The sequence below is a fragment of the Pyrus communis genome, chromosome 17, assembly GCF_041283825.1.
Source record: "Pyrus communis isolate YQ-2024b chromosome 17, ASM4128382v1, whole genome shotgun sequence".
In the NCBI taxonomy this organism is placed as follows: Eukaryota; Viridiplantae; Streptophyta; class Magnoliopsida; order Rosales; family Rosaceae; genus Pyrus; species Pyrus communis.
The window spans coordinates 23,230,383-23,254,994 of record NC_142581.1 but is presented as its reverse complement, the minus strand read 5'-3'; the positions used below and the strand labels follow the sequence as shown (position 1 = coordinate 23,254,994).

At 37.5% G+C, this 24,612-nt stretch overlaps 3 protein-coding genes across 5 annotated transcripts; 1 reads left to right on the top strand and 2 right to left on the bottom strand.

The window, feature by feature from the left end:
* The first annotated feature begins 3,879 nt into the window (after nt 1-3,879).
* On the top strand, nt 3,880-9,031 carry LOC137708270 (ATPase 9, plasma membrane-type). Its single transcript, XM_068447311.2, has 14 exons — nt 3,880-4,191; nt 4,754-4,873; nt 4,947-5,045; nt 5,136-5,273; nt 5,352-5,666; nt 5,770-6,096; nt 6,243-6,362; nt 6,482-6,709; nt 6,803-7,112; nt 7,205-7,719; nt 7,808-7,981; nt 8,085-8,267; nt 8,352-8,530; nt 8,639-9,031. Exons 1-14 carry the CDS (start codon nt 4,135-4,137, stop codon nt 8,733-8,735), a joined length of 2,862 nt encoding a protein of 953 aa, XP_068303412.2. The 5' UTR covers nt 3,880-4,134; the 3' UTR covers nt 8,736-9,031.
* Nucleotides 9,032-9,488: 457 nt separating this feature from the next.
* On the bottom strand, nt 9,489-11,692 carry LOC137749187 (ribonuclease 3-like protein 1). Of its 2 annotated transcripts, none has more exons than XM_088688856.1 (4): nt 11,576-11,692; nt 10,765-10,994; nt 10,121-10,235; nt 9,489-9,888 (listed from the first exon to the last, which is right to left on the bottom strand). In XM_088688856.1, the coding sequence occupies exons 2-4, from the start codon at nt 10,964-10,966 to the stop codon at nt 9,729-9,731; spliced, it is 477 nt and encodes a 158-aa protein (XP_088544982.1). In that variant the 5' UTR covers nt 10,967-10,994; nt 11,576-11,692; the 3' UTR covers nt 9,489-9,728. The 2 variants fall into 2 exon arrangements, with proteins under 2 accessions (XP_088544982.1, XP_068345405.2); XM_068489304.2 differs by lacking the exon at nt 11,576-11,692 and adding an exon at nt 11,084-11,479.
* Nucleotides 11,693-19,756: 8,064 nt separating this feature from the next.
* Nucleotides 19,757-23,849, bottom strand: LOC137708775 (Protein kinase superfamily protein). 2 transcript variants are annotated; one of them, XM_088689784.1, is made up of 10 exons: nt 23,352-23,849; nt 22,234-22,404; nt 21,876-22,126; nt 21,651-21,783; nt 21,481-21,544; nt 21,278-21,374; nt 21,099-21,201; nt 20,436-20,554; nt 20,267-20,356; nt 19,757-20,175 (listed from the first exon to the last, which is right to left on the bottom strand). In XM_088689784.1, exons 1-10 carry the CDS (start codon nt 23,527-23,529, stop codon nt 20,032-20,034), a joined length of 1,350 nt encoding a protein of 449 aa, XP_088545910.1. In that variant the 5' UTR covers nt 23,530-23,849; the 3' UTR covers nt 19,757-20,031. The 2 variants fall into 2 exon arrangements, with proteins under 2 accessions (XP_088545910.1, XP_068304026.2); XM_068447925.2 differs by having other exon boundaries at nt 22,234-22,407; nt 23,352-23,670.
* Between the last annotated feature and the right edge of the window lie 763 nt (nt 23,850-24,612).

The window sequence follows — 24,612 nt, the reverse complement described above, 5'->3', positions numbered from 1 at the left end:
TCCCTCAATCTTAAGTGGGATATCCTAGTTTAAGATTGAAGCACTATCGAGGAAAATCAGGTCCATGCAGTCCCTTGGTTGATACATTTGCTACTTGATCCTTGGCGTATAAGTACTTAACTGATAAGTCTTCTTTTTGAACCCTCCATGAACAAAATGAAAATCAATTTCTAAGTGTTTGATCCAAGAGTGTTGAACAAGATTCAAACTCAATGCAATTGCATATTGATTATCACAATAATGCATTAGAGGAGAATGCAAATACTCATGTAAATCTTTAAGAATTAACCTGATCCAAGCAACTGCAATGGTATGAACTAACGCTCTGTATTCAGCCTTTGTAGAGCTTTTAGAAACTGAGAATTGTTTCTTTGATTTCCAAGATATAAGGAGTATCCCCTATATATACCACATAACCAGTAATTGACCTCTTGGTATTCAAATATGCAACCCAATTAGAGTCACTATATGCATTCAAGTTTGGTTCTTTTTAATGCCTTGCCTATTAAGGACATTAATTGTTTCTCGAAACTACCATAAACCACTAAGATGAATTTGGATATAAACTGGCTATACTCACACCGCTTTAGTCATTCACACCAAAAGAAAGACAATAAGTAACAACAATAGTAAGTACAAAACTAAAACTGATATTAATATATTGAGTATCACAAGATAAGTAAAGTACATAAATGAGCTCAAAACAATCAATAAAACTCTTACAGGATTGAATTCATGGATGTTGGATTGGGTTAAAGATGCTTCCTTATAAAGAGTTTCAACGAAAGAGACAATACTAAATGGTTGGTAACTCGATACTATGAATGCAAAGAGATGGTAGCAGCGCAAATTGTTGTTAGTCTAAGAGTCTATAGGAAATGATTCCTAGAGTTCTAAAGTCTTGGTTTCAAGTGGTCATTTGGCAAGGAAAAATGAATGAAACAAGTAAAGATAGAGAACTTTGGTTTTGTTGAATGATTTGAGTATCCTTTATTCATAGCCTTTAATTTGTATTTGTGACCTTTTACTTCCTCCTTCAATGCTTCTCATGTCTTCATTTGAAGCCGGCATAGAATTACTTGTCAGAAAGTAATGCATCAACAGTAAAACTAATCCAAAATATGTGGGCGGTGAATCTAGATAAAGCCTAACCAAGATGATGATTTTGCTTAAATCTATGATCATTTAATTTCCCTCCAAAAATACCTAAGTGCTTTTCATTCAATGCTTCCAGCAGTCGAGATGGAAAACTGGGACTTTGCATCTTTGACAAATAAAAAGTAGGGTAAAGTACAAAAAATTACCTCAATTATTGGTGTCACGACACTTTAATACCTCATCTTTTAAAATTGACAATGTCATACCTCATCTTAGGAATTTGTGCCAATGTCTCCGTCAGTTTTTCTATTAATTTCTCTGTTAAATGCTGACATGGCCTGACACGTGTCCCATTCACTAATCCAACTGGATTAAAAAATAATTAAATATTCAAAAATTTAAAAAAAAAAAAAAAATATATATATATATATATATATATATTAAATCTCTCTCTCTCTCCTCTTTCTCTCCCACCCTTTCTTGCCTCTCTCTCTTCTCTGCATCCCAGAAAACCCAAAACCCCTTCCCACCCAACCCCTCCCGGACCCCTTCCCACCCGTCCTCCACCACCCTTTCTCTCCCCTCTCTCTCGCCTCTCCCTCTCCTCTCCACCGTAGTCTCCTTCCTCCCCACTTCTCTCTCTCGCCGTGCCCAAAACCGCCCAAACCCACCTGGGTTTTTTCATCCGCCAAACTCTTGCCCATTAACCCGTCCCCCCAAACTCTTGCTCATTGACCCGTGTCCCCCCTCCCCACTACCCCATAGGCTCGGACTTCGTCGTAAATCAGACCGGTTCCTAGTCCGAGTTCAGGTCAACGCCATCGTTTTGGGCGTCCAGGTGCAGATCGAGGGTGGCGGAGTAGTCGAGCAATATTGGGTTCTTTGTTTTGGGGTTTTCGAATTGCAGCAACAATTGCAGCAATGAGAAGGTGGGTTTTGTTCCTCCGGGGTTTGGGTCTTCTGGGATGCAGAGATGAGAGAGAGAGGCGAGAAAAGGGGGAGAGAGAGAGGAGAAAGAGAGGAGAAAGAGGGTGGTGGAGGACGGGTGGGAAGAGGTCTTGGGTTGCAAAGAAGAGAGAGAGGCGAGAAATGAGGGAGAAAGAGAGGAGAGAGTGAGAGAGATTTAATATATATATATATATATATTTTTTTTTTTTTTTAAATTTTTGAATATTTAATTATTTTTTAATCCAATTGGATTAGTGAGTGGGACATGTGTCGGGCAACGTCAACATTTAACAAAGAAATTAACAGAAAAACTGACGGAGGTCTGACATTGGCATAAATTTGTAAGACGATGTATGATATTGTCAATTTTAAAAGATGAGGTATGGAAGTGTCATGACATCAATAGTTAAGGTTGTTTTTTGTACTTTACCCTAAAAAGTAATATGGGCTATGTATTGTTTATTTAAAATAAATTGAAGGCTTAAACTCTAAATTCCTTTGTGAATCATCTTATCATGTCAAAACCACCCATTTGTAACCGTTCCGAAAAGTGAATTTTGACCAGCAAAAAACCTGTACTTCCGAATCTTTCAAAAGAGGGAGATTTAACAAAACATTCCTGATATTGTTCACTTTTAACGAAAAATCACATTTCTACATTTCTTTGGTACTATTCACTATACTTTTAAAAAGGGTTTTTCATTAAAAGGGAATTTTTTTTAGACTTTTCGTTAGTTTTTATTTCAAAAGATAAAAGACCACTTAAAACAACTCTAAAAATTGTTCATCCATATTGTAAAAATCCTTAATTGGTACCTCCAAACACAACCCTAGAAAGCAGTTTATACATTCATCAACTTCAAAGGACTTATAACCACATTTTACACGAATTAGGAGTCTTTCATGGTCGACTTAAGAAAATACTAAAAGGTAACGCTTTGCAAACTAAAAGATATGAAAGTTGGTAATTAGATTATTACTTAAACATTGATTAACGTGCTTATTTCTTATTAGTGACACATCATTTAGTTTGCAAATTTATTCTACAAATTTTGTCTCTCTAATATTATCCAAACACTAAATTGTAGTAATCGTCTCGTCATTGCCCATTTAGTCACATTTTGTTCTTGTAGTTTCGTTGTGGTAGCGGTAGCGTCATCAATCTTTTCTTGACCCTTTCCATTGAGATAAAATTTGTTTCAAATTGTGTTCTTAATTAGATGAGAAGACGTGCACAAAAATGAAAGAAAACGTTAATTTAGTTGTTGAATTAAACTAAAATCTAGGTAAACTACGACAACTATTAGTACAATTTGGCCTAAGAAAATTACTAGTTTATCTCCTTCTAACAAAGCCGCGTAATTAGATAACAAAAATTTTACATTTACTACATTTGTATCACCCACTTTAATAGAGAAGAGCCTTATATATGTTGGTGAACCTACCTCTACCAAAGAGATGATACAAATATAATTAAAAAAATGTTATGAATGTAACATTACTCTTAGAAAATTATTAGGCAATTCAAGTGGTGTCTTGTAACGCTAGAACTAGATAAAAGAAAAAATAAAGAAGGAAGGGATTAGTTACGACGTAAATCATATGATAATAATCTATAAAACTATAGAAGGCGATTGGGCCATGCAGTTAAGACAATAATGAAGAAGCGCAGTAAGCGTAAGGAAGCTGGTTGTGAGTTTTAACTGGCCTTTTGACCGGGGCTAAACTCTAGAAAGCAGGCCGAAACTCCCGCTTCTTCATCCAATTTTTCATTTTCCATAAAAACCTATGCCCTTTTCCATTATAAAAAGAAACTACCAGTCCTAGTCCTCTACAAAGACGATTATTCCTCCATCAGAGACATCAACCTAGTGTGTGAATGTACCCCATATTGATTGAGGACTTGGCCCACTGAGATAAAAGAAACTGAGTTCTAACTTGCTGGGCATTGAGAGTTTCTAAAAGTGCCAACCCTAGAGACGGATATATAAATATATGTGTGTGTGTTTGTTTTCTGTATGAGTAGATGAGCGTCTAGACCACCTTTGTTCTGGGTTTGGTTTTTGTTGAAATAAAACAAAAGAGAAAATGGCGGCAGCCAAAGGCATTAGCTTGGAGGAAATCAAGAAGGAAAATGTCGACCTGGTAAGTTTTTCTTGATCGTGTTTTTGCTGTACATTTTGTACGTGTTCATGTTGTCACCATGCAGATTCTGATTCTTTACTTATATAGCAACACTTTAATTTGGGTTTTTTTTTCTCTCTATCGTTTTCTTAGTTTCGATCTTTGTTTTTTGTTTTCAGATTTAATCCTAAATGTTTGTCTTAATCCATTCTATGTCATTTCTCAAAATTCATTTTGCGCGAAGGGATAATTTAGTTGATAAATTGAGACAGCTCTTAGGTTCAAATCTATTATTTTTTTTTTAATGCATGCATGCATGAGTGCAAGTTTTTATTTGCACCTTGGGTTTCATCGCAGATCCAGTTGATGAATCGTTGGATGATTGTTTTTTGTAATCCTGGAATAATAACTATAAATATTGAGGATTAAAATTCTATTCTGATGAGGTGTTTTTGGCGCAAGATCCCTCGGACTTTGTTTGATGGCTGAGAAAATTTTGAAAATTGAAGAGAAGACGACTATGTCAAGTAATTGAGTTGTTAAGGAATATCAGTCATTAACTTTGCCTTCCTTTGCATTGCAGGAGCGCATTCCAATTCAGGAAGTGTTCGAACAACTGAATTGCACAAAAGAGGGCTTGTCAAGCGAAGAAGGGCAGAAAAGGATTCAGATCTTCGGGCCAAACAAGCTCGAAGAAAAGAAGGTAATTCTCGAGTATATTTCTGTCCCTAATATTGGTTTTCAAAGGAAAAATCTTGTGATATATCTTTTAACAGGAAAACAAGGTGCTCAAGTTCTTGGGTTTTATGTGGAATCCCCTATCATGGGTGATGGAGGCTGCTGCAATCATGGCCATTGCCTTGGCAAATGGAGGGGTAACATTTCTCTCTCCCTCTCTCTCTCTCTCTCTCTCTCTCTCTCTCTCTCTCTCTCTCATATTCTCATGATTTTAATGAACAATGCAGGGGAGACCACCGGACTGGCAGGACTTTGTGGGAATTACTGCTCTCTTGATCATCAACTCCACCATAAGCTTTATCGAAGAAAACAATGCAGGAAATGCTGCAGCGGCATTGATGGCGGGTCTTGCACCGAAAACAAAGGTGAACATTAGTAATGGTTACATCAAATTTATAAAAACAATGAAAATGGGATATTTATATATGCTTGTTCGATTGTAGGTTCTGAGAGATGGAAAATGGAACGAGCTAGAGGCTGAAATCTTGGTACCAGGAGATGTGGTCAGTATTAAGTTGGGAGATATCGTCCCAGCAGATGCTCGTCTCTTGGACGGAGATCCTCTAAAGATCGATCAGGCTGCCCTCACTGGTGAATCTCTGCCCGTGACAAGGTACCCTGGTGACGAAGTTTTCTCTGGCTCCACCGTCAAGCAAGGTGAGATTGAGGCAGTTGTAATTGCCACCGGTGTTCATACCTTCTTTGGGAAGGCTGCTCACCTTGTTGACAGCACCAACCAAGTAGGCCACTTCCAAAAGGTACTAGACATCTGTCCGAAGCTGCAAGTATTAATACGAGCAGTTAGTACTTTTCAGTATTTTTCCATGTTTCGTTTCCTGATATGCACTGCGCATTGATCAGGTTTTGACTGCCATTGGAAACTTCTGCATATGCTCCATTGGCGTGGGAATTGTTATTGAGGTAATAGTCATGTATCCAATTCAGCACCGGGCATACAGAGATGGGATTGACAATCTCCTGGTGCTTCTCATTGGAGGCATTCCAATTGCTATGCCAACGGTGTTGTCAGTTACCATGGCAATTGGTTCCCACCGCCTTTCGACCCAAGGTGCCATCACCAAGAGAATGACAGCCATTGAGGAGATGGCCGGAATGGATGTCCTCTGCAGTGATAAGACTGGGACACTTACTCTCAACAAGCTTACAGTTGACAAGACCATGGTTGAGGTGAGTATGACCGTTCAATTGATTTACTATTCATGAAATTTGTTTTATGATGCAAAGAAAAGAGAATAAGAGGAAAAAAAATCAAGAACCTAGAACATGATTTCATTGCTTAACTAATAATTAATTAAATTTGTTTTGATTTTCAGGTGTTTGTAAAGGATGTGGACAAGGACGGTCTAATTCTGCTCGGAGCCAGGGCATCCAGGGTTGAGAATCAGGATGCTATTGACACGTGCATCGTTGGAATGCTGGGAGACCCCAAGGAGGTGTATCCCAATCAAATTTCTTTATGTACTTGCATTTGGAGCATAACTATTTCTCCGGGTTTTGACAGCGAACAATTAATTTGACCGTCTTAATGTACCGACTACTGTTTGTGTTGCAGGCCAGGCAAGGAATAACTGAAGTCCATTTCTTGCCCTTTAATCCAGTGGAAAAGCGTACCGCCATAACATACATCGACCCTGAAGCAAATTGGCATCGGGTTAGCAAAGGTGCACCGGAGCAGATCATTGAGCTTTGCAACCTAAAGGGTGATGTTGAGAAGAAAGCACATGCTATCATTGGCAAGTTTGCAGATCGCGGCCTTCGCTCCCTTGCTGTTGCTAGACAGGTGAGTTTTAGGCCTTATTCCTAATAATTATAATTTGATGATGATGCTTTCGTATAACTGAAGTTGATGTCTTCATAAATCGTTTTTATTTAGACCGTGCCGGAAAAAAACAAAGAGAGTGCTGGAACACCATGGGAGTTTGTGGGTCTCTTGCCTCTCTTTGATCCTCCAAGGCATGACAGTGCAGAGACCATTCGCCGAGCCCTTAATCTCGGTGTCAATGTCAAGATGATCACTGGTGATCAGCTTGCCATTGGCAAGGAGACTGGCCGCAGACTTGGAATGGGCACCAACATGTATCCTTCTTCTTCCCTCCTTGGTGACACCAAGGACGAGTCGATTGCTGGCCTCCCTATTGATGAGCTTATTGAAAAGGCTGATGGCTTTGCCGGTGTCTTCCCAGGTAACTGAACTAAATCCTTCATGCAAGTAAGTTAAAGTTCTGAAAATTCCAGGGTTTTGTAAAGTAGAACTAAGTAATGAGGTACCATGCAGAACATAAGTACGAAATTGTCAAGAGGCTGCAAGACAAGAAGCATATTTGTGGGATGACTGGAGATGGTGTGAATGATGCCCCAGCTCTAAAGAGGGCAGACATAGGAATTGCAGTGGATGATGCAACTGATGCAGCTCGCAGCGCATCAGACATTGTCCTGACAGAGCCAGGGTTGTCTGTGATCATCAGTGCTGTGTTGACGAGCAGAGCCATCTTCCAGAGAATGAAGAATTACACAATCTACGCTGTTTCCATAACAATCCGTGTCGTGCTAGGTTTTCTGCTCCTTGCTCTCATCTGGAAGTTTGATTTCTCTCCTTTCATGGTTTTGGTTATCGCCATACTCAACGATGGAACAATCATGACTATTTCCAAGGATAGGGTGAAGCCATCTCCTCTTCCAGACTCATGGAAGCTAAAGGAGATCTTTGCGACCGGGGTAGTCCTGGGCACCTACATGGCTGTCATGACTGTTGTTTTCTTCTGGGCTGCTCATGGCTCTGACTTTTTCACAGTAAGAAAAATTCCTAAAATCCAACTAAATCAAAAGCTTTTTGTGGATCAATCTTATTGCAAATATACTTACATTAAAAAATTTGCAGGAACGATTTGGGGTAAGATCGATCAGGGGAAATTTTCCTGAGCTTACAGGAGCTATCTACCTTCAAGTGAGTATTATTAGTCAGGCACTCATCTTTGTTACTCGATCCCGAAGCTGGTCTTACGTTGAACGCCCCGGTTTACTTCTCTTGGGAGCCTTTTTCATAGCACAGCTGGTAAGTTTCAAGACAAGTTTGCGGTTGAGCATCATATCTAAAATTTTTCGTATTTCAAGAACAACAAACCACTAATTTCCTCTTGCTGTTATATTTCATCAAGATTGCTACCATCATTGCTGTTTATGCAAACTGGGGCTTTGCAAGAATCCGTGGCATTGGATGGGGATGGGCAGGGGTTATCTGGCTCTACAGCATTGTCACTTACATACCTTTGGACATTCTTAAGTTCATCATTCGATACATATTGAGCGGCAAGGCCTGGGATAATGTACTTGAGAATAAGGTATGTTTGATCAAATCCGATGCTTAAAACAGTATGTTTTCATCCTCGTATCCTAAATGTTTGATTCTTCATACTGGTATCCAGACTGCTTTCACAACAAAGAAGGATTACGGAAAGGGAGACAGGGAGGCCCAATGGGCTACCGCTCAACGAACCCTCCACGGTCTGCAGCCTCCCGAGACAGCTGAGCTCTTCCATGACAAGAACTACAGAGAGTTGTCTGAAATCGCCGAACAGGCCAAGAAGCGGGCTGAAGTTGCTAGGTAATTATACAACTGGAAGTTGGAATTGCCCCTCTTTTTGTAACACTAACCGGAACATGTCAATGGATCCTATGCTCCTAACCATTCTTGTGGTTGTTTGGTTTCCAGGTTGAGGGAGCTTAACACACTCAAGGGGCACGTCGAGTCGGTGGTGAAGCTCAAAGGACTGGACATTGACACCATTCAACAGCACTACACCGTTTGAGTGAGTGGTAAGAATTTTTGGGCAAAGCGAGTCTTGAGAGGGCAGAAGACAACTAGCGCATTGATAGGACAATTTAGTGTTCATCCTTGAAAAACCAGCAGAAAAACAAGAAAAAAAATGTTGTTGTTTGTCATTTGACTTTGTAGGAGGATGAAGGGGTTGGGAATAATCCGAGGGAGTTGTCTCAGACAACCTAAGGTTGGAATAAATTATATCAGGAGGTTGAACCTTGTATTCTCTATGGATTAAATAATTAGTTCATTTCAATGATAATTCGCTATTTTTCGCTTCTACCATTTCAATTTCAACTTCTATATTTGTACTCAGAATACAAGTAGAGAATTATAGCAACTCGAGGTCTCGAGCACCTTTGAGCACCGCTCGAACCACTCTTAAGGACGAACGCTTGTGCCCCCTTTGAGTGGTTAAAATTCTAAAGGTCGAAAAACAGAGCTAGAATTCTTTAGCATGTTTTGAATTTGGCTACGATTGAGTCTCGCAGCCAAATCGCTTCCCTCTAGGTTTCTGCTAAAGTACTCTAACTGAGCTTCTAGTTGTAGAAACATGTTTCTTCAAGTTGCATTAAACACAACTCCGAATCTTCAAGAGAACTTACATACGCATAACTATTTTACACGGTCTTATGAAATGTGTGTAAATAATTCATGTGTGCAGGTCATTGATGTTGTAGGAGTATTGTTGGGGCAAATGATAGATGGGGAAAACGAGACTTTGAACAGGTATAATTTCAGGTTTATGAAAACATGAAAATTCCTTTGATCAATCAATTCTACAAGATCTGAACTAGTTCAATAGCAAGTTATTCTAAGACTACGACATCTCTGTGGTTAACTGGACCATTACCGAAAGCTAGTCGGCTACATGTGAATCCGTTGTCTCTAAAGTCTAAAGACTCTAAACTGTGTGCCAAGGGAAGAAGCCAAGAATAAAAACCTGTATCTGACCTAAACTGATGTTCCACAATCATTAATTTCACCGACCCTTCGAGTCATAACCAACGTTCTTCAAGTACCATAACGCTCCTTCAGCTGCGTGCTCTGCTGCTGCTTTCTTTTTTGAATGTGGAGAGCTAAAGCATTCCAAAAGGGTTTTTGATTCGTCGTCTATCTCAACAATAACCTTGAAGGTGAACCTGTTTAGAACAATGGATCAGTTAAACACCTTATACCCCTCTTGGATAACGCAAGTAAAACTGCATTGTGGATGATCAGTGAAGATTGCAACGGGCCATTGTATAAAAGAAGTAAGAAAACTAGGAGTAAGATATTACATCGACTTATAGAATGTGGAATGTAGAACCCGTTTAGAAAACATTTCTTGACGAGGCAACTATGACTTGGGTTTGTAGAATGTGGTCAACTTACATTCTCATGTGGAGCGGTCCTTCCTCTTTCCAGCACTCGAACGTAGGGTTCTTCCATTTTCTTGCAACGCATATCTGGAACAACTGGGATTTTGCTGATAGCTTCTTACCAGTGCCTACGAAATTGATTAATTGGAGTAAGTCTAAAGATTTCATTAATAAAAACTGATTCTGCTGATATTCTTCTGGAAAGCAACTTTGAGCAGCACAAAAGTTTGACCATTGGAATACAATTACACCTTACTAGAAACAAAATTGGATTTCTCTATACAATTTAAACCTGTAATTCATAGAAGCAGCAATGTCGATGGATGCTCGTTGGCGAATAAAGAGAGTGCATTTGCTAACTATAAAGTGATTACATAATTTAGTTTCAAAGTTTTTGGATAAGTTACTTTTTATCTCTTGTTAAACAAAAGGTTATGTTAAAGATGCAGAAAATTGAGTTCCAAAGTTACGGCAACTCTGCTAAAGCAGTAAGCCGCTTTTGTAACAAATTTAGTCTAATTTCCACGAAACTTTAAAATCCCTCATCCAAACGCACTACAAATCTTTTTATTAGAAGAAAACTGCAGGGAAATCCTGCAATAAATATCAAATAAAACAGAGAGCAATGGATTTTTTAAACATTGGAAATATTTGTACCTTCATTTGTTGAATCACTGGCCCCAATCTCTCTGGTAGAGGAAACTTCACTGCGCTCTTGTGTAGAACCAAAAGAAATATTTTTACCCTTCAAATTCTCATCATGTGATTGAGAAGTGTTGCTAGGATCTGATTTCTTAGCCGTCCCGCCATCTTCAACTCCTCGAAAGGAGCTTGCACTTGCACCTTTGAGTACAGTCATGGCACTGGCTTTTTCTCGATACCTTGACCTGAGAACCAACAAATTAACGAAAACCCACTAATTAGAAAGAATATATAAAATATGTGAAAAGTGGGTTTTTGGGATTAGAGGGTTTACATGGGAGATAAAATGATGAGGAATTTTTCTGGGTTTTCACCAAATTCTTCAACCAGGTGGGAGATAAGAACATTCTTAACAAAAGACAGTTTCTTTTTATATATTTGATTCTTTGGGAACCCATGTGTAAGAAATTAACTGGATCTTCCTTTCAAAGAGCTATCAATAAAATTTGAGAGATAAACATCGGCGTGAATAAGTAAAAAATGCGTAAAAGTTAATTTTTTAAATTTTTTGGAACAGCGCAACGGACCATACATTGGAACTAGACAAGAATTATGAGTAAAATGAAAGAATTATGAGTAAAATGAAATCTTAAATTTATATCTCTTCTATTGGAGTAGAACTTCCATCTACATCTTTCAAAAATGTAAAATGGGATGTAAAATGATTTTTGCATCTCTCCATTACCGAAAAAGTGATAGAGATGCTCTAATCACATCTAGATGAACAAAAAAGTAAACTCACTCATGGTATGAAAAGTACACTTACTCATAGGGATGGCGACATGGCACTATCTCCCACCTCCATTAGTCATTTTTTGCCCCATAACCATTTTTAAAAGGGGAATTCTCCATCCCACTTCTTCTGCAAAAGGTACCTCCAAATCCACACCCACGAACCCGCCTATCATAATATTCATCATTCTATGTCTAAAAACTTATTGAACAAAAAAGAAAATATGAAAAAAATTGCAAGACCAATATATAGAACTCAAAATCATAATGTTCACCGGAAAAAGCAAAAACTTAAAAGTCTGAGTAAGATTGATCTAAGATCAAGATATCATCAGTTAAATATTTGTACTGAGGATGTTCCGAAGACTGCATTTAGAACACGATATGGTCATTATGAATATCTTATCATGCTTTTCGATTTGACAAACGCCCCTGTAGCTTTCATGGATCTAATGAATAGGGTTTCGAAACTTATTTAGATAGATTTGTGATAGTCTTGTTTATGGCAAAATGTGGATCTGGCCCTTCACACAACTCCCCAAGGGTGGATGGCACTTTGTGTCTGTATGTTTGGCAATCGAGCTCTTGCTACTCGGTGTGCTGCAAGAAGAGTACAAAGTTAGCTTTGAAATGTGCCCCTGTAGGGCCAAAGTGCTTAAGCGTGCCACTGCTATCTCAGTATAGCAGATGTAGAACAGGTGTGTTTTAAGTTGATTACTTGAGCCACAAGTTACTCAAACTTCTTGTTATCAAAAGATTGTTACAAACGGGTTAAGTCTACATTAAGTTCTTTTTTTTGCCTTGTAAATAAGGACTTTTTAGTTCATGATCTTGTATGTTTGAATGTAGGGAGTCCAGATCCCTTTAAGTCATTTGTCTGATTCCAAGTTGCTCTTAATGAAAACAAATCTATTAAGTTAAAAGATCCAGATGCAAATGGGACTTTTAAAATAGAGAACAAGTGACAATGTCTTGAATACATGCTGAAGAGTGCATTAAGTAATAGATCTATTAATTTAGAGGATAAACAAAGAGACTCGGGCAAGATTTCACTTTGTCTAGCAAGGTTAAACCTCTTGTAGCTACTTCTCTTTGAGTTTACAGGGGTTGTATGCTAAAGAATGATGGATGGTAAACGGGTTTACACGAGGGAATCGATACTACAACTCTAAAAGAGGTAGCAGAGCTTTTACACTAGACGAAAGATAGCTTTTCTAAGGACACTATTGCTAAAAGGACTGAATATGGGTTGATTTCAGCTTTTCTGGATGCAAATCTGGCTTGAGAGCAGAGTTTGTATGTTTGTTTGTTTGATTAGTTAACTGTCCTTGTCTCAGATACTTGCCTCCTCTTTTATAGGCAATTTGGCCTGATTGCCTTTAGCTCTCTGATTGCCTTTAGCTCTACTCTTGCCCCAAAACTCTTAAAGGGTAGTGAGTCATCAGCTTTTTACATGTAGTGCCACTAGAAAGTGTTTTTTGGCTGATAGTAGGTTGGTCTTCATCACTTGTCACTTCAGTTATAGACACGTAGCTCATGTCTTGGCTGAGAAGGCTTCAATTTGCTTCAGATTTCGTGACTGGACTTCGGGCAAGTCTTCATTTAATTTGGCATCTTTGGGCCTTCCTTCATTCAAGCCCAATATTCAAATATTAACCCAAACAAGTCTTTATTGAGGACATACTAGTGTACTTTAAAAATGAATAGAAGCATGTTCGACAGAGACTTGTGCTGGAAAAGGCTAAAAAGAATGAGACTCTATGCTAAGTTCCATAAATGTCAGTTCTGGCTGGATGACATTGGTTTTTTAGGTTATACATTTTGGCTGAAGGAATCTTTGTCGACTCGCAGAAGGTTTCTTCAATTGTTAACTGGGAACAACCCAATAATGTAACTAAAGCTAGAAGTTTCTTGGGATTGGCTGAATATTATCAAAGATTTGTAAGAGATTTTTGTTCTATTGTTGCCCCTACTTACTAAGTTGACCCGAAAGAGAGTAAGAATGATGAGTGTAAGTATAATTTTCAAGAACTGAAGTATTGTCTTACTCATGCTTTAGTATTCGCTCTTCCAGATGAGAGCGAGGAACTTGAAATGTAATGGATGCTTCACACCAAGGTTTGGGTAGTGTTCTTATGTAGCATGGCTAGTCAATAACGTGTTGTTTCTCAACAGTTGAAACATCATGACCAGAACTATCATACCTATGACTTGGAGTTGACTGCAATAGTATTTGCGTTTACGTTATAGAGACATTAATTTTATGTTGAAATTTGTCATATTTTCATAGACCATAAGAGTTTGAAGTATCTATTTGATTAAAAGGATCTTAATTTAAGGCAACAAAGATGGATGGAGTTAATTAGCGATTGTAATTGTACAATCATTTACCATCCTGGTCGTGCTAACGTGGTGGTTGATGCACTTAGTTGAAAATCCTATGGTCAACCTTCTTCTTTTATGGAAGTCTATAATTCTAATCTTGTGGAACTCACGAAGACGGGAGTTCAGCTTGAAATAGAGAATGGTGCAACTTTATTGGCTCATTTCGAAGTTCAACTTGTGCTCGTTGATCGCATTTGTTCGGCTCAAGGAAATGATCAGCTATGTTTGAGATTAATTGAAACAGTGACTAATGGGACATGACATGATCTTAGGGTCAGAATAGATGATACACTAGTCTCCGGGAATGGACTTTTTTCCCCTAAGATGAAGAATTGAAGAAAGAAATCTTAGATGAAGCTCACATTTCAGTGTATGCTATGCATCCTAGTTCTACCAAGATATATCACACTATTAAGCCTTTCTACTACTGGTGGGGTATGAAAAAGAATCTTGCTGAGTATGTGAGAAAATACTTAGTTTATCAGCAAGTGAAAGTTGAGAGAAAGAAGCCTTCGAGATTGTCTCAACCCCTTCCATTCTTGCATGGAAGTGGGAGGAGATTACAATGGATTTTTAGTATAAACCCCCTAAAATAATATGTAGTCATGAAGGCACATGGGTCGCTGTTGAACATCTCACGAAGTGAGCACATTTTCCTACTGTTCATGACATATATTCTATTGCTGGATTGGCTAAACTCTTTGTCGACCAAATTGTTCGTTTGTATGGAGTGCCTATGACAATTATTTCTGTTTGGGATGCCCGATTTACATCCACGTTTTGGAAAACTTTTCAACAAGCCATGGGTACAAATTTATTATACAACACTCATTTTCATCCTTGGACTAATAGACAATTCGAGAGAACTATTCAAACATTAAAGGATATGTTAAGGGCTACTATGATGCAGATTAATGATAGTTGGGATTGTCATCTACCTTTGATGGAATTTTCCTATAACAACAGTTTCTATACTAGTTTTGGTATGTCACCATTAGAGGCATTGTATGGTAAAGCTTGTAGAACTCTATTTTGTTGGAATGAAGTTGGAGAACAGGCTACTTTGGGTCTGGAATTAGTGGATGATGCCACTGAAAAGATGGAAGTGACTAGGATAAATCTAAAGGTAGCTCAAGATAGACACAAAAATTATTGCGAATGGTCATGCAAGAAACAGAGAATAAAATGTTAGGGATTGTGTATTCCCGAAATGATCACCCTAGAAAAGAGTGATGAGGTTTGAGAAGTGAGGAAAACATAGTCCTTGATACATCAGTCCTTATTACATCACTAAAAGAGTTGGAAATTGCCCATATCATTCGGAATTGCCCCCAGAGTTATGACGTGTGCATAATGTGTTTCATGTAACGATGTTTAAAGGGTATGTGTCAGATGAATCGCATGTGCTAGGATTATCACCAATGGAGTTGCAAAAGGATTTGAGTTATGAAGAGAAACAAGTTGCTATATTGGATCGAAGAGAGAATGCTCTTCGGAACACGGTGATACCTGTTGTGAAGGTTGTGTGGAGGAACCATAAGATTGAAGAAGCTACATGAAAGACAGAGGAAAGTATAAGAACTCAGTATCCATATATTTTTTCTAGTTTGTTGTAGAAATTTCGAGAAGTAAATTTTCTTAACAAAATAGATTGGTACAACTTGTACCTTAAAATAAGGCATTTTATTCTCGAGAAATGTGATATGATCAAAATACCCCTGGTTAGGTATCTTGAATAATTATGGGGCTCTGAGTTAAATTCCAATTTCTCATATTTTCTATTTTATTAGTTATGTTTTCTTACTCAGGAGTGCGTGGGCAAAAGTGAAATCAAATTGGGAGTCATGAGAAACAAGTTAATTAAATTAATGGAGGGGCAATTTGATAATTTTATTGGGTATATTTTAAGTGGGTTTAAACCCCTACTCCAGCTCCTTGTTCCTCTTTATTTTTTCTAAAACTCTCTCTAACTCTCAAATTCCCTCATTAACTCTCTCTCTCTCTTACACCAAACACCACCACCTCGAATTGCCAATCTTTATGTCCAAGCTTTATCTTGAAACCACCATGGCTAAACTCACTGTGACCTGAGGATTAGGAAAGTAATCTTGCATGGAAGGTTGGAGGCTGGAGGTACTGAACTTGAAGAACCCGTGAGCTCCAAGTTGTCTCGTTAAGCTTCGGCTTAATTCTCATTTAATTATTATTGGTGTACAGTTTGGATATCAATGGGGTTGTCATTGTCTTTTGCTGAAAAATGACTCTTTCAGTGTTATTTCTGCTCTCCAATCAACTGGTTTTGATCCTCTTTAGCATTTTCTTATATTTGTCTGGACCACATTCAGAAAATGACTTTCTAGGCAGCTCACATATATTGCGAAGGAAATGTTGTTGCAGACAATTTTGCAAATATGGGCTCGTCTTCTCCAACTTTTGTATGGCATGATTAACCTCAGGCGGCGACTCCTGCTGCTTTGTTTTCAGACTATGCTGGCTTGCATGGCTTCCACTTCTCAAATTGATGTACATCTCGATATATAAGTTTGTCTCTCCTTTTGTTTTCTTTTTTCTAACCTTGTGGTGTTGTTCGACTTGTTTTGACTTTAGAGGGGTTAGGTTCATGTCACCCCTTTTTTCTTTGTATCTTTCTTGTTCTCATTTTAGAGGGGTAAGATTTTTTAACTCCCCGCCGGCCCCCCCTCCCCCCCCCCCCCCCCCCAACAAAACCCCACTTTTTTTTTTTTTTTTTTCATTTAAACTTTCTCTCTCTCTATTTTTTAGGAGGGGTAAGATTTATGTCTCCCCTGACTAAGTGTAACTTCTTTTTTCATTATCAATAAAATCCCCTCACATCGTGGATCTTTTCTTTAAAAATAAAAATAGATAAAGACATAACCACTATTACCATCAATTAGACAATCTTGTGTTCACACTCATGCACGCGTATTTGTTCACTCACTTGTGATTAACATATTTTAACAATAATCGAAACTAATTTTCTTTTCATAATTAAATATCATCTCTGCAAAAGGTCAATCAATTTTGAGATGTTTTAGTCATATCAAACGTAATGGTTTTGGCAAAAAGGTAACATCCTCATAAACAATAGTACATTTATTTAATACATACAACTGAATAAACGATCTTCAACTTGATATATTTTTCGATAGATAATCTTTAAATGATGACAATGAGAATGAAAGAAAACGTATAATGTTTGTACAATGAACTTCCGTTAACCATGAATGTGGGTGTACAAGTAGATACCCCCATATGGTGGACACAAGTATTACCATGCTATTCCAACTTGAGACTTCTAAGAAATTAAATTACTACTACCAATAACTAATAGAAATTTCATAGTGTGCAATGAGTAGGAACAAGAAAGTACCCTTCTACTCTACATAGTACACATCCAGATCAAGTTCAAGATTATTTAATTACTAATTAAAGTTTGTGCTAAATTAATAGGATTTGATGAAGTTTTTGTTTGCTTATTAAGCCAAGTAAGAACAAGATGTAAATAGCCACATCCAGCAATTTCAAAGGTATATACACAACTAAATCAAAATCTATTCTCAATGGTATTCAATTAGGTGATTCTCTTAACCCAACTGAAGAAAGAGCATGGATCCCAACAAACAAAAGGGTGTTAATTAATTAATTATTTCATTCTTCATGGATGCTCTCTAGACTTGGCTGCCAATGATCTAGGGATGACAATCTTTTAGGTGTTGAATCTTTGCCCCAGTGCTTTGTAGAATTCCTGTTCCTCTTCCTTGTAAGCGTCTTTGTCTCAATCTCAGAAGATGAAATGCTGCTGCTTGATGATTCTGCTTCCTCTTTCGAATCGTGATCGCCGCCATTTTCTTTAATCTTTGCCCCCTTAAAAAAGCAAGCAAAGCAATTATCTTCAGAAAAACATCCTCCCTCCTTCACATTGTTTTCCTCATGGTTACAAACACAAGCATACGAAAACTTGGAAGATTTTTTATTCCTTGCGTAAAACCAATTACAATAATTAGAAAGCATGTCATCACGTTTCTCATCTTCTTTGCTTGGTGGGGGTGTCACATTTCTTTGAGTGTCATGAATTGAAGTGGGTGAATACTTTATGGAGAGCCTTTGAAGCTTCCGAATCGTGCTTACGGGCACGACGTAGTACTTTTGCCCTAGACTTAGCATGGTATCCGGCTCCACAATCGCCCATGGCTGCTGGAAAATGTGAGGGTGCGCAACGCAACATTGCGGATTCCTTAGCATGATCTCCACTGCGAGAAGAGGACTATCGTGCAGCTCCACATGCCCTCCGGGGTGAACAATTTTTACAAGCATGTTCTTGGTGCTTTTAGTGCAGAGCCATGTCGACATCGACATTGTTTTCCTTGTAATTGTGAGGAATATTAGACTGATTAGGGTTGGAAATTCTGCAGGGAGAGTCTATTTAAGTAGTGATATTCTTCTCTAGTGTGAAATCAAAGTGAATCGAGGAAATCCATGAGATGTTGGAGTGTGACCTTTTACAATGTATCAGTAATTAATTATATAAATCTTTGATAACATCGTTGACCTTTTGTTGCATGTAGGTTTTAAATCATTGAGTTTGGCTGGTATTAAAACATGTTTTTATTTGCTGGAAAATAAAAACATTTTTGAATCATTGGGACCTTTTCATGTCTTAAGTTTTATATTTTATGAGATTTTGTCATCCTATCTCGTTAATTAGGCGGATATTTCTATAAAATGTGTATTTTATAGTTGATATGCTTTTGTTTGTTACTTAAAATTTTAAATGCCTAAGACATAATGTTTTGGTTAGCTTTAAACTTATTGATGTTTACAAAGAAAGTGAGTGATACATATTTTATTTTTATTTCTGGGAGATTAGTGCTCATTTTAATTGTGGTAATCAACAATTTAGTATTACAGTCTAATGGTATTTCTCTATACGTGTAAATGAGATGGTTTAGATTTGATTTTCGCCAAATGCGAATTTGAACTACATTATTGCTAGTTATTGTGAGGATTAGCCAACTCCCCCACCCCCTTAGTATAGTTAATATTTTTTGTGAAAAAAAAAAATTGTGGTAATCAGCATCAATGGTTGTAATTGTACACCTCAGGTCCTCAAGGAACTTTGGAAAGAACTTAATTAATTAAAGTGATCGGAGGAAAAATTTTGTTGGTAGCATTTGTAGTTTTGCTCATTTGGCGTATGGCATGAGGCAAATTGTCTGCTTAGGTTTACCAATTTGTTTTCATTTGGCACACGATACCATTGACTTGTAGTTGTTTCTTTTTCTTTTTCTTTTTAGTTTAAGATAGGAACACCTGTGAGGTTAGGTTAGATAACCACTATATTTTGAATTAATAACATATCATGTCATGTCATGTCCTGTCTAAAATACATTTTGACACAATAAACATAGGATGGGTTACAAGGCCAGTTTAATAAAATATAACTCATCTCATCCTGCCTACTAGACGGGGCCATGGTCTCTCGATTACACATTTATCAAACTTGTTGTTTAAGCATATAACAATTGATGAGATAGTTGTAAACAATAACATTTGTCCTTCGATTAAATAAATAAGTTTAATACATAAAATATCGGTAAAATATCATTTTATGATTGAGTTTTATGACACACTTCCAGCACCTATACTATAAGGAATTCGTCTAACCCATTCGAATGCCTTTCGTCCCTATAGTGAAGTTCATACGATGGTGTGTGAACTCCTTTAGTGTCTCATTGGAGATGGTTTTTGCATCACTTGAGCTCACAGGTAAACATGCCAAGGAATCATCCAAGGAAAAAACTGTCCTGAGTAATCCAACGGCAAAAGCTTCTCTGATTGCTATGAAACGTCTACTTTCAATGTGTTTCAATTTACATACAACTGCAACAAAAATAAGCTGGTATATTTCTTAGCAACGCCTCCCGGATCTGAATCCTTTGAGGAAAATGATACACAAAAACAATGACAAGTACATAAGGAAATCTATCCGCGGATTCAGACCATCCTCCAGAGTTATAAGAAACGTAACCATCTCTGGCACTGGATTATGTATAAAACTTCTACCAGTTTATGGGAAGACTCAGCTCACGCCGAAGGTACATTCCCTGTAATTCTAAGCGACCCTCCGAGATGAATAGGCACAAGAGGGATTAGCGAGTGCAGCACATCCGTTATCAATGGTCTGTAACTTGGTTCAGGTTGTACACATAGTACCGCTACAGCGGCAACCTGTTCATGGCACAAGAAACCCAACTTAGCAATTCAAACAGGATCATACAAGTAAAAAAAGTATCAATATTAGTCGATTTCACCAAGGAACCTGGTACAGGTGTTTTAAATCCATAGTATCTTTGATCACATGATCCACAATGTTTGGAAGCCTTGATCTGTCAGTGAGCTGGGGCATGGCCTGCATGTCAATAAATCAACAGATACATGAAGTTTCCAACAACTAATGTAGGACCATCGTAGGGCTTGAGAATAAATACCCATGTGACTATAGATTGACGTTCAGCTCCAGTGTTACTTTCCACCGACTTTCTTCCCATCAAGAGCTCCAAAAGGACAACGCCAAAAGCATAGACATCACTCTTATCAGTTAATTGACCTAAAAAACAAAGAAAATTACATATTATCCTCAGAATTACTTAACGCTCATCAGTGAAAAAATCAGGGCGTGGGCAATACTCTTAAGACAATTCACTATTACTACACTTGCAGAACAATGAAATTGAATAAAGGCCAATTTCTTGGATGCAAGCATTTGGCTAAATAACTGGTTTATTTGTATTATTTTTCGCCATGAGAGTTGTTTGCCTTGAAATTGAAAGAGGCGTAATGCAAAACTACATGGTGGCCAGAAAAAAGAAGATTACCAGGATCACTTCAAGGGCCACTGGGGATGATCTATTTAGGGTGATGGTGCTTGTCCGAAACATAAGAGCTAATAATGTCTCTGAAGACTAATTTAGTGGGAATGGATGATTAGTTATCACAGCTTTTTAAGGCAGCCACACTGACATTAACTAATTTCTTGACAGGAGATACGATATGAAAAATGCTCTAGAATTTTAAGCAGTTTTGCTGGTTAGAGTTTCATCTCAAAATGGACATCGCCAGCATATTCGAACTTAGATTGTATATCCACATACCATCCGAAATGTACTCTGGTGGTACATAACCTAGAGCCCCAGACAGCTTTAAGTTGTCCTCATCCTTCACCCCAGAAGTTACAGCAAGACCAAAATCTGAAAGCTAAACCAAGGCAAAACTCATCAGACAACTAATCTCTTATGGTAATCAATAATATGGCCTCGTATATGGATCTAACCTTAGCATTAAAATTTGAATCCAGAAGAATGTTAGATGATTTAAGGTCTCTGTGCACCACAGGGGGATTACAATGCTCATGAAGATATTCCAATCCCCTAAAAGAGCATTAATGGTAGTGGAAAAAGCTAATTAACAAACAAATGTACATATCTATGTAAGAAATAAAGAAAGAAAGAGGGTGACAATAAGTAATGAGTTTACCTGGCTACATCTACAGCAATTTTCAATCGTAGATGCCATGTCAAAGAGGACCCATGACTAGGTCCTGCAAGATTAGTCAAAATGAGTAAAAAATAAATGGTATGTCGTGATGAGCATTTGCAAATGTCTTTTGTCGTCTGCAAAACTAGAGACTGATAGAAAATTCATACCGCACAATTGAGTATCTAAGGACCCATTCTGCACCATGTCATAAACAAGGAACCTTGCTTCGCCATGAACGCAGTAACCCAAAAGTCTGATGATGTTTTGATGCTGGATTTTGCTCAACCAGTTCACCTCATTCTGCACAACAAGTACTCATAAAAAAAGGTAAACCCATAGCAAGAAAATCATATTCAGAAAAGCGAATTCAAACCATTTTAAGATGGAAATACCTTAAATTCTCTTTCAGAATCCTGCCTTGCGCTATTTACTTTCTTAACAGCCGCAATAAATTTCTCATCAAAACTAGCTCTGTAGAGAAGTCCAGAACCCCTCTCAATCAAGACATTACTTTTACTGAAATTGTTTGTTGCAGCTTCCAGCAATGGATAATTGAATATCGCAACTGAACCCTTCCTACTCCCGACCCTCAAGGAATTAAATTCAACCATGATTGGATTTGATGGAACCCCTTTTGCAGCCTCTTCAATTGGATATTAAAAGGATGGGGTGGGGGAAGGGAAAAGAAGAACGTTAGAGTATGAGCAATTGAACTTATAGAGAATGCAATGTTAAATGTAAAGAGGATACCCATTGTCATTTCCTTTTTCCCAATATAGTGTTTCAGGGTTTTCTGTCTACAGATCCAAAAACATGACAGGAACAGCAAGCTTCCCCCAAGGAGTGTGGAAGCAACAATGAGTGCTATAAGAATTCTCTTATTCAACTCAGAATGGTGAACCACTCGAACCTCAGGCAATCCTGCTTTAACAGAAAAAAAGATCCAAATTTTACCTCATTAGGAATCAAGTGACCAATTAACGAGGATATGAACAAGTGTACACATGAAGTCCATAAAAGCCAAATCATAGAATTCGGAACACCAACACATTTTCGTAAGATATAAAGATGATCTATAACTAAATCTTATACTTTGTTATGTTTGGTTGCTGAGAAATCTGTCTGAAACATGGAGGACGGAAAGAGAACAAAATTTCATACTTTTCGTATCTATATGTCCTCCTACACTTTTCCAATTTTCTCATAAAAAGTAAAGAAACAAAGTCACAACTGAGAAGAACCTTTTGCTTTTTAATGGTTTCAGTTTCAGAATACTAATAATGTAAAGGTTCGCAATTTGAATTTCCTTTTTCCTTTCCCACATTTGTAAGCAACCAAAAGAGGTTGCAAGATCAATTTCAAATTTATTACCTTTAAGCTTTTAACCAGACCTACATGAGAACCATTTTCCAAAAGTGAAAGTGGACAATGGGGTACCCCAAGAGCTTTCTTATGAACAATAATTGGAGATTGAATTATTCAACTCTTTTCTTTTCCACTGCATTTTCTCAGCAGCCAAGGCATTCCAAGAACACAACAGCTTAAAAGAAACGGGAAATTAAATAGTATAAATGATGAACTAATTGAACTGAGACTCTACTCGTTTAGTCGGAATTTTAGTGATTTGGTTCAGAATTTAGAAATCAAACAAAGTCATTAACCCATTTAATAAGCAGAACTTAAATTAAAGATAATGTGAAACTAACATAAAACAGAAAAAGAAACTAAACTTTGCCCAGAGTAGTGTGCGACTTTCCACCAATTTCTAATCCCACTTTCCCTTCCCGTAGTTCAGATTAGATTAGTATCGCTCGAATAAAATAGAACATAAAACAGAAAAGAAACAAAAATGGGGAATGTAGAAATACCTGGAGATTGAGCTTCCATTCTCACAGAAAACTGCGTGATGGGTTGTTCCTGAAGAGGCATAATGCGGCCAGAAATGGTGGAACTTGCTGCCTCTAAGACTCTTCCTGCCTCAATTATGGTTACCAACAAAGGGGTAGCTAAAACCCACATGGGTATTAAGAGAAGAGCAAGTTCCATGTCCAAATTTTGACAGAGAAAGTGAAGGGGTGTTTGGACACTGTTTGTTTTGAATGATTTTGTTGGAGAGGTGACGGGGACAAAGACTGTATTGCAGGGAAACAAAGAAAGCACTTTTTTAACGTGATTTGTCTGTCTGTTATCGACTAACTAGGCAAAGCCAAATGGGGCATGAAATCGTGTGGCAGTCATCAGTCAGAAGGTTGAAAGTTGAGACTTGAAAAACGTTATGGATGGGATGATGTCGACACTTGAAAGTGGGAGGGAGAAGGTTGTCTTTCCTCGTGAGCAGTGTCCTCCTCGGGAGATTATCCGTGGCCAAAAATATCATGGGCCATGTTAGTCATTATCTTCTACCCATAAAGTAAAAGAATAAATTTTCATACCTAATATCTATTAAAAAAATAAAGAATTTTAACGAAACATTTATGATATTATTCATTTTTAATGTTAAAGATATTTTTACTCTAAAAAGTCACTCATGATGTTATTCACTTACAACACGTCTTTGTCTTTTTGGTTAAAACTCGAAATTTTCAAATCCTTTTTATTAGTTTTTTCTTAAAAACTAATTCGTTTTTCTACGTCGTCATTTTGACTTATCTTGGTTTTGACTCATTTTATCACTACATTTCATGCTAATTCATTTCGTTCTTTTTTAACTCTGGCAATAGAATGAGAATGAAAAATGAAAAATCATTTAGATACCTAATTATTATAGTTGATTTATGTGTGATTTAGTGGTATGTGATTTAGTTTGAAATGAAAACGAATGAAAATGGTTTGAAAACTTTAAGTTTTAACGATAAGAACAAAATAAAGAGTAAATTGCATAGTACCAGGATTGACTTTTTAGTGTAAAAATATGATTTTTCGTTAAAATGAACAGTACCAGAAGTTTTTCGGTAAAATTTCCTAGTTTAAATTCTTTACTCTTATGCATTACACTAAAAAATGGTTGTTTATTATTTCTAGATCTGGTACGTGGACACGTTGGGTGTGGTGTGTGGATACGGTGGGTGTGGTGCGTGGACTCGTCAGTTCTGGCCTTAGGCGGGTGGTTTCAGCTTCAACTTTAATACA

Excerpts from the sequence above, each read along its gene's own strand:
- LOC137708270 (XM_068447311.2), top strand. The coding sequence starts at position 4,135 with ATGGCGGCAGCCAAAGGCATTAGCTTGGAGGAAATCAAGAAGGAAAAT. Across the intron at positions 5,046-5,135 it reads TTGCCTTGGCAAATGGAGGG|GGGAGACCACCGGACTGGCA; the intron begins GTAACATTTCTC and ends TGAACAATGCAG. Across the intron at positions 8,531-8,638 it reads AAGCGGGCTGAAGTTGCTAG|GTTGAGGGAGCTTAACACAC; the intron begins GTAATTATACAA and ends TTTGGTTTCCAG.
- LOC137749187 (XM_068489304.2), bottom strand. Across the intron at positions 10,236-10,764 it reads CAGTGATTCAACAAATGAAG|GCACTGGTAAGAAGCTATCA; the intron begins GTACAAATATTT and ends TCAATTTCGTAG. Across the intron at positions 9,889-10,120 it reads GGACCGCTCCACATGAGAAT|GTTCACCTTCAAGGTTATTG; the intron begins GTAAGTTGACCA and ends TGTTCTAAACAG.
- LOC137708775 (XM_068447925.2), bottom strand. The coding sequence starts at position 23,529 with ATGGAACTTGCTCTTCTCTTAATACCCATGTGGGTTTTAGCTACCCCT. Across the intron at positions 21,784-21,875 it reads ATTCTGAAAGAGAATTTAAG|AATGAGGTGAACTGGTTGAG; the intron begins GTATTTCCATCT and ends CTTGTTGTGCAG. Across the intron at positions 21,545-21,650 it reads CTTAGATACTCAATTGTGCG|GACCTAGTCATGGGTCCTCT; the intron begins GTATGAATTTTC and ends CTAATCTTGCAG.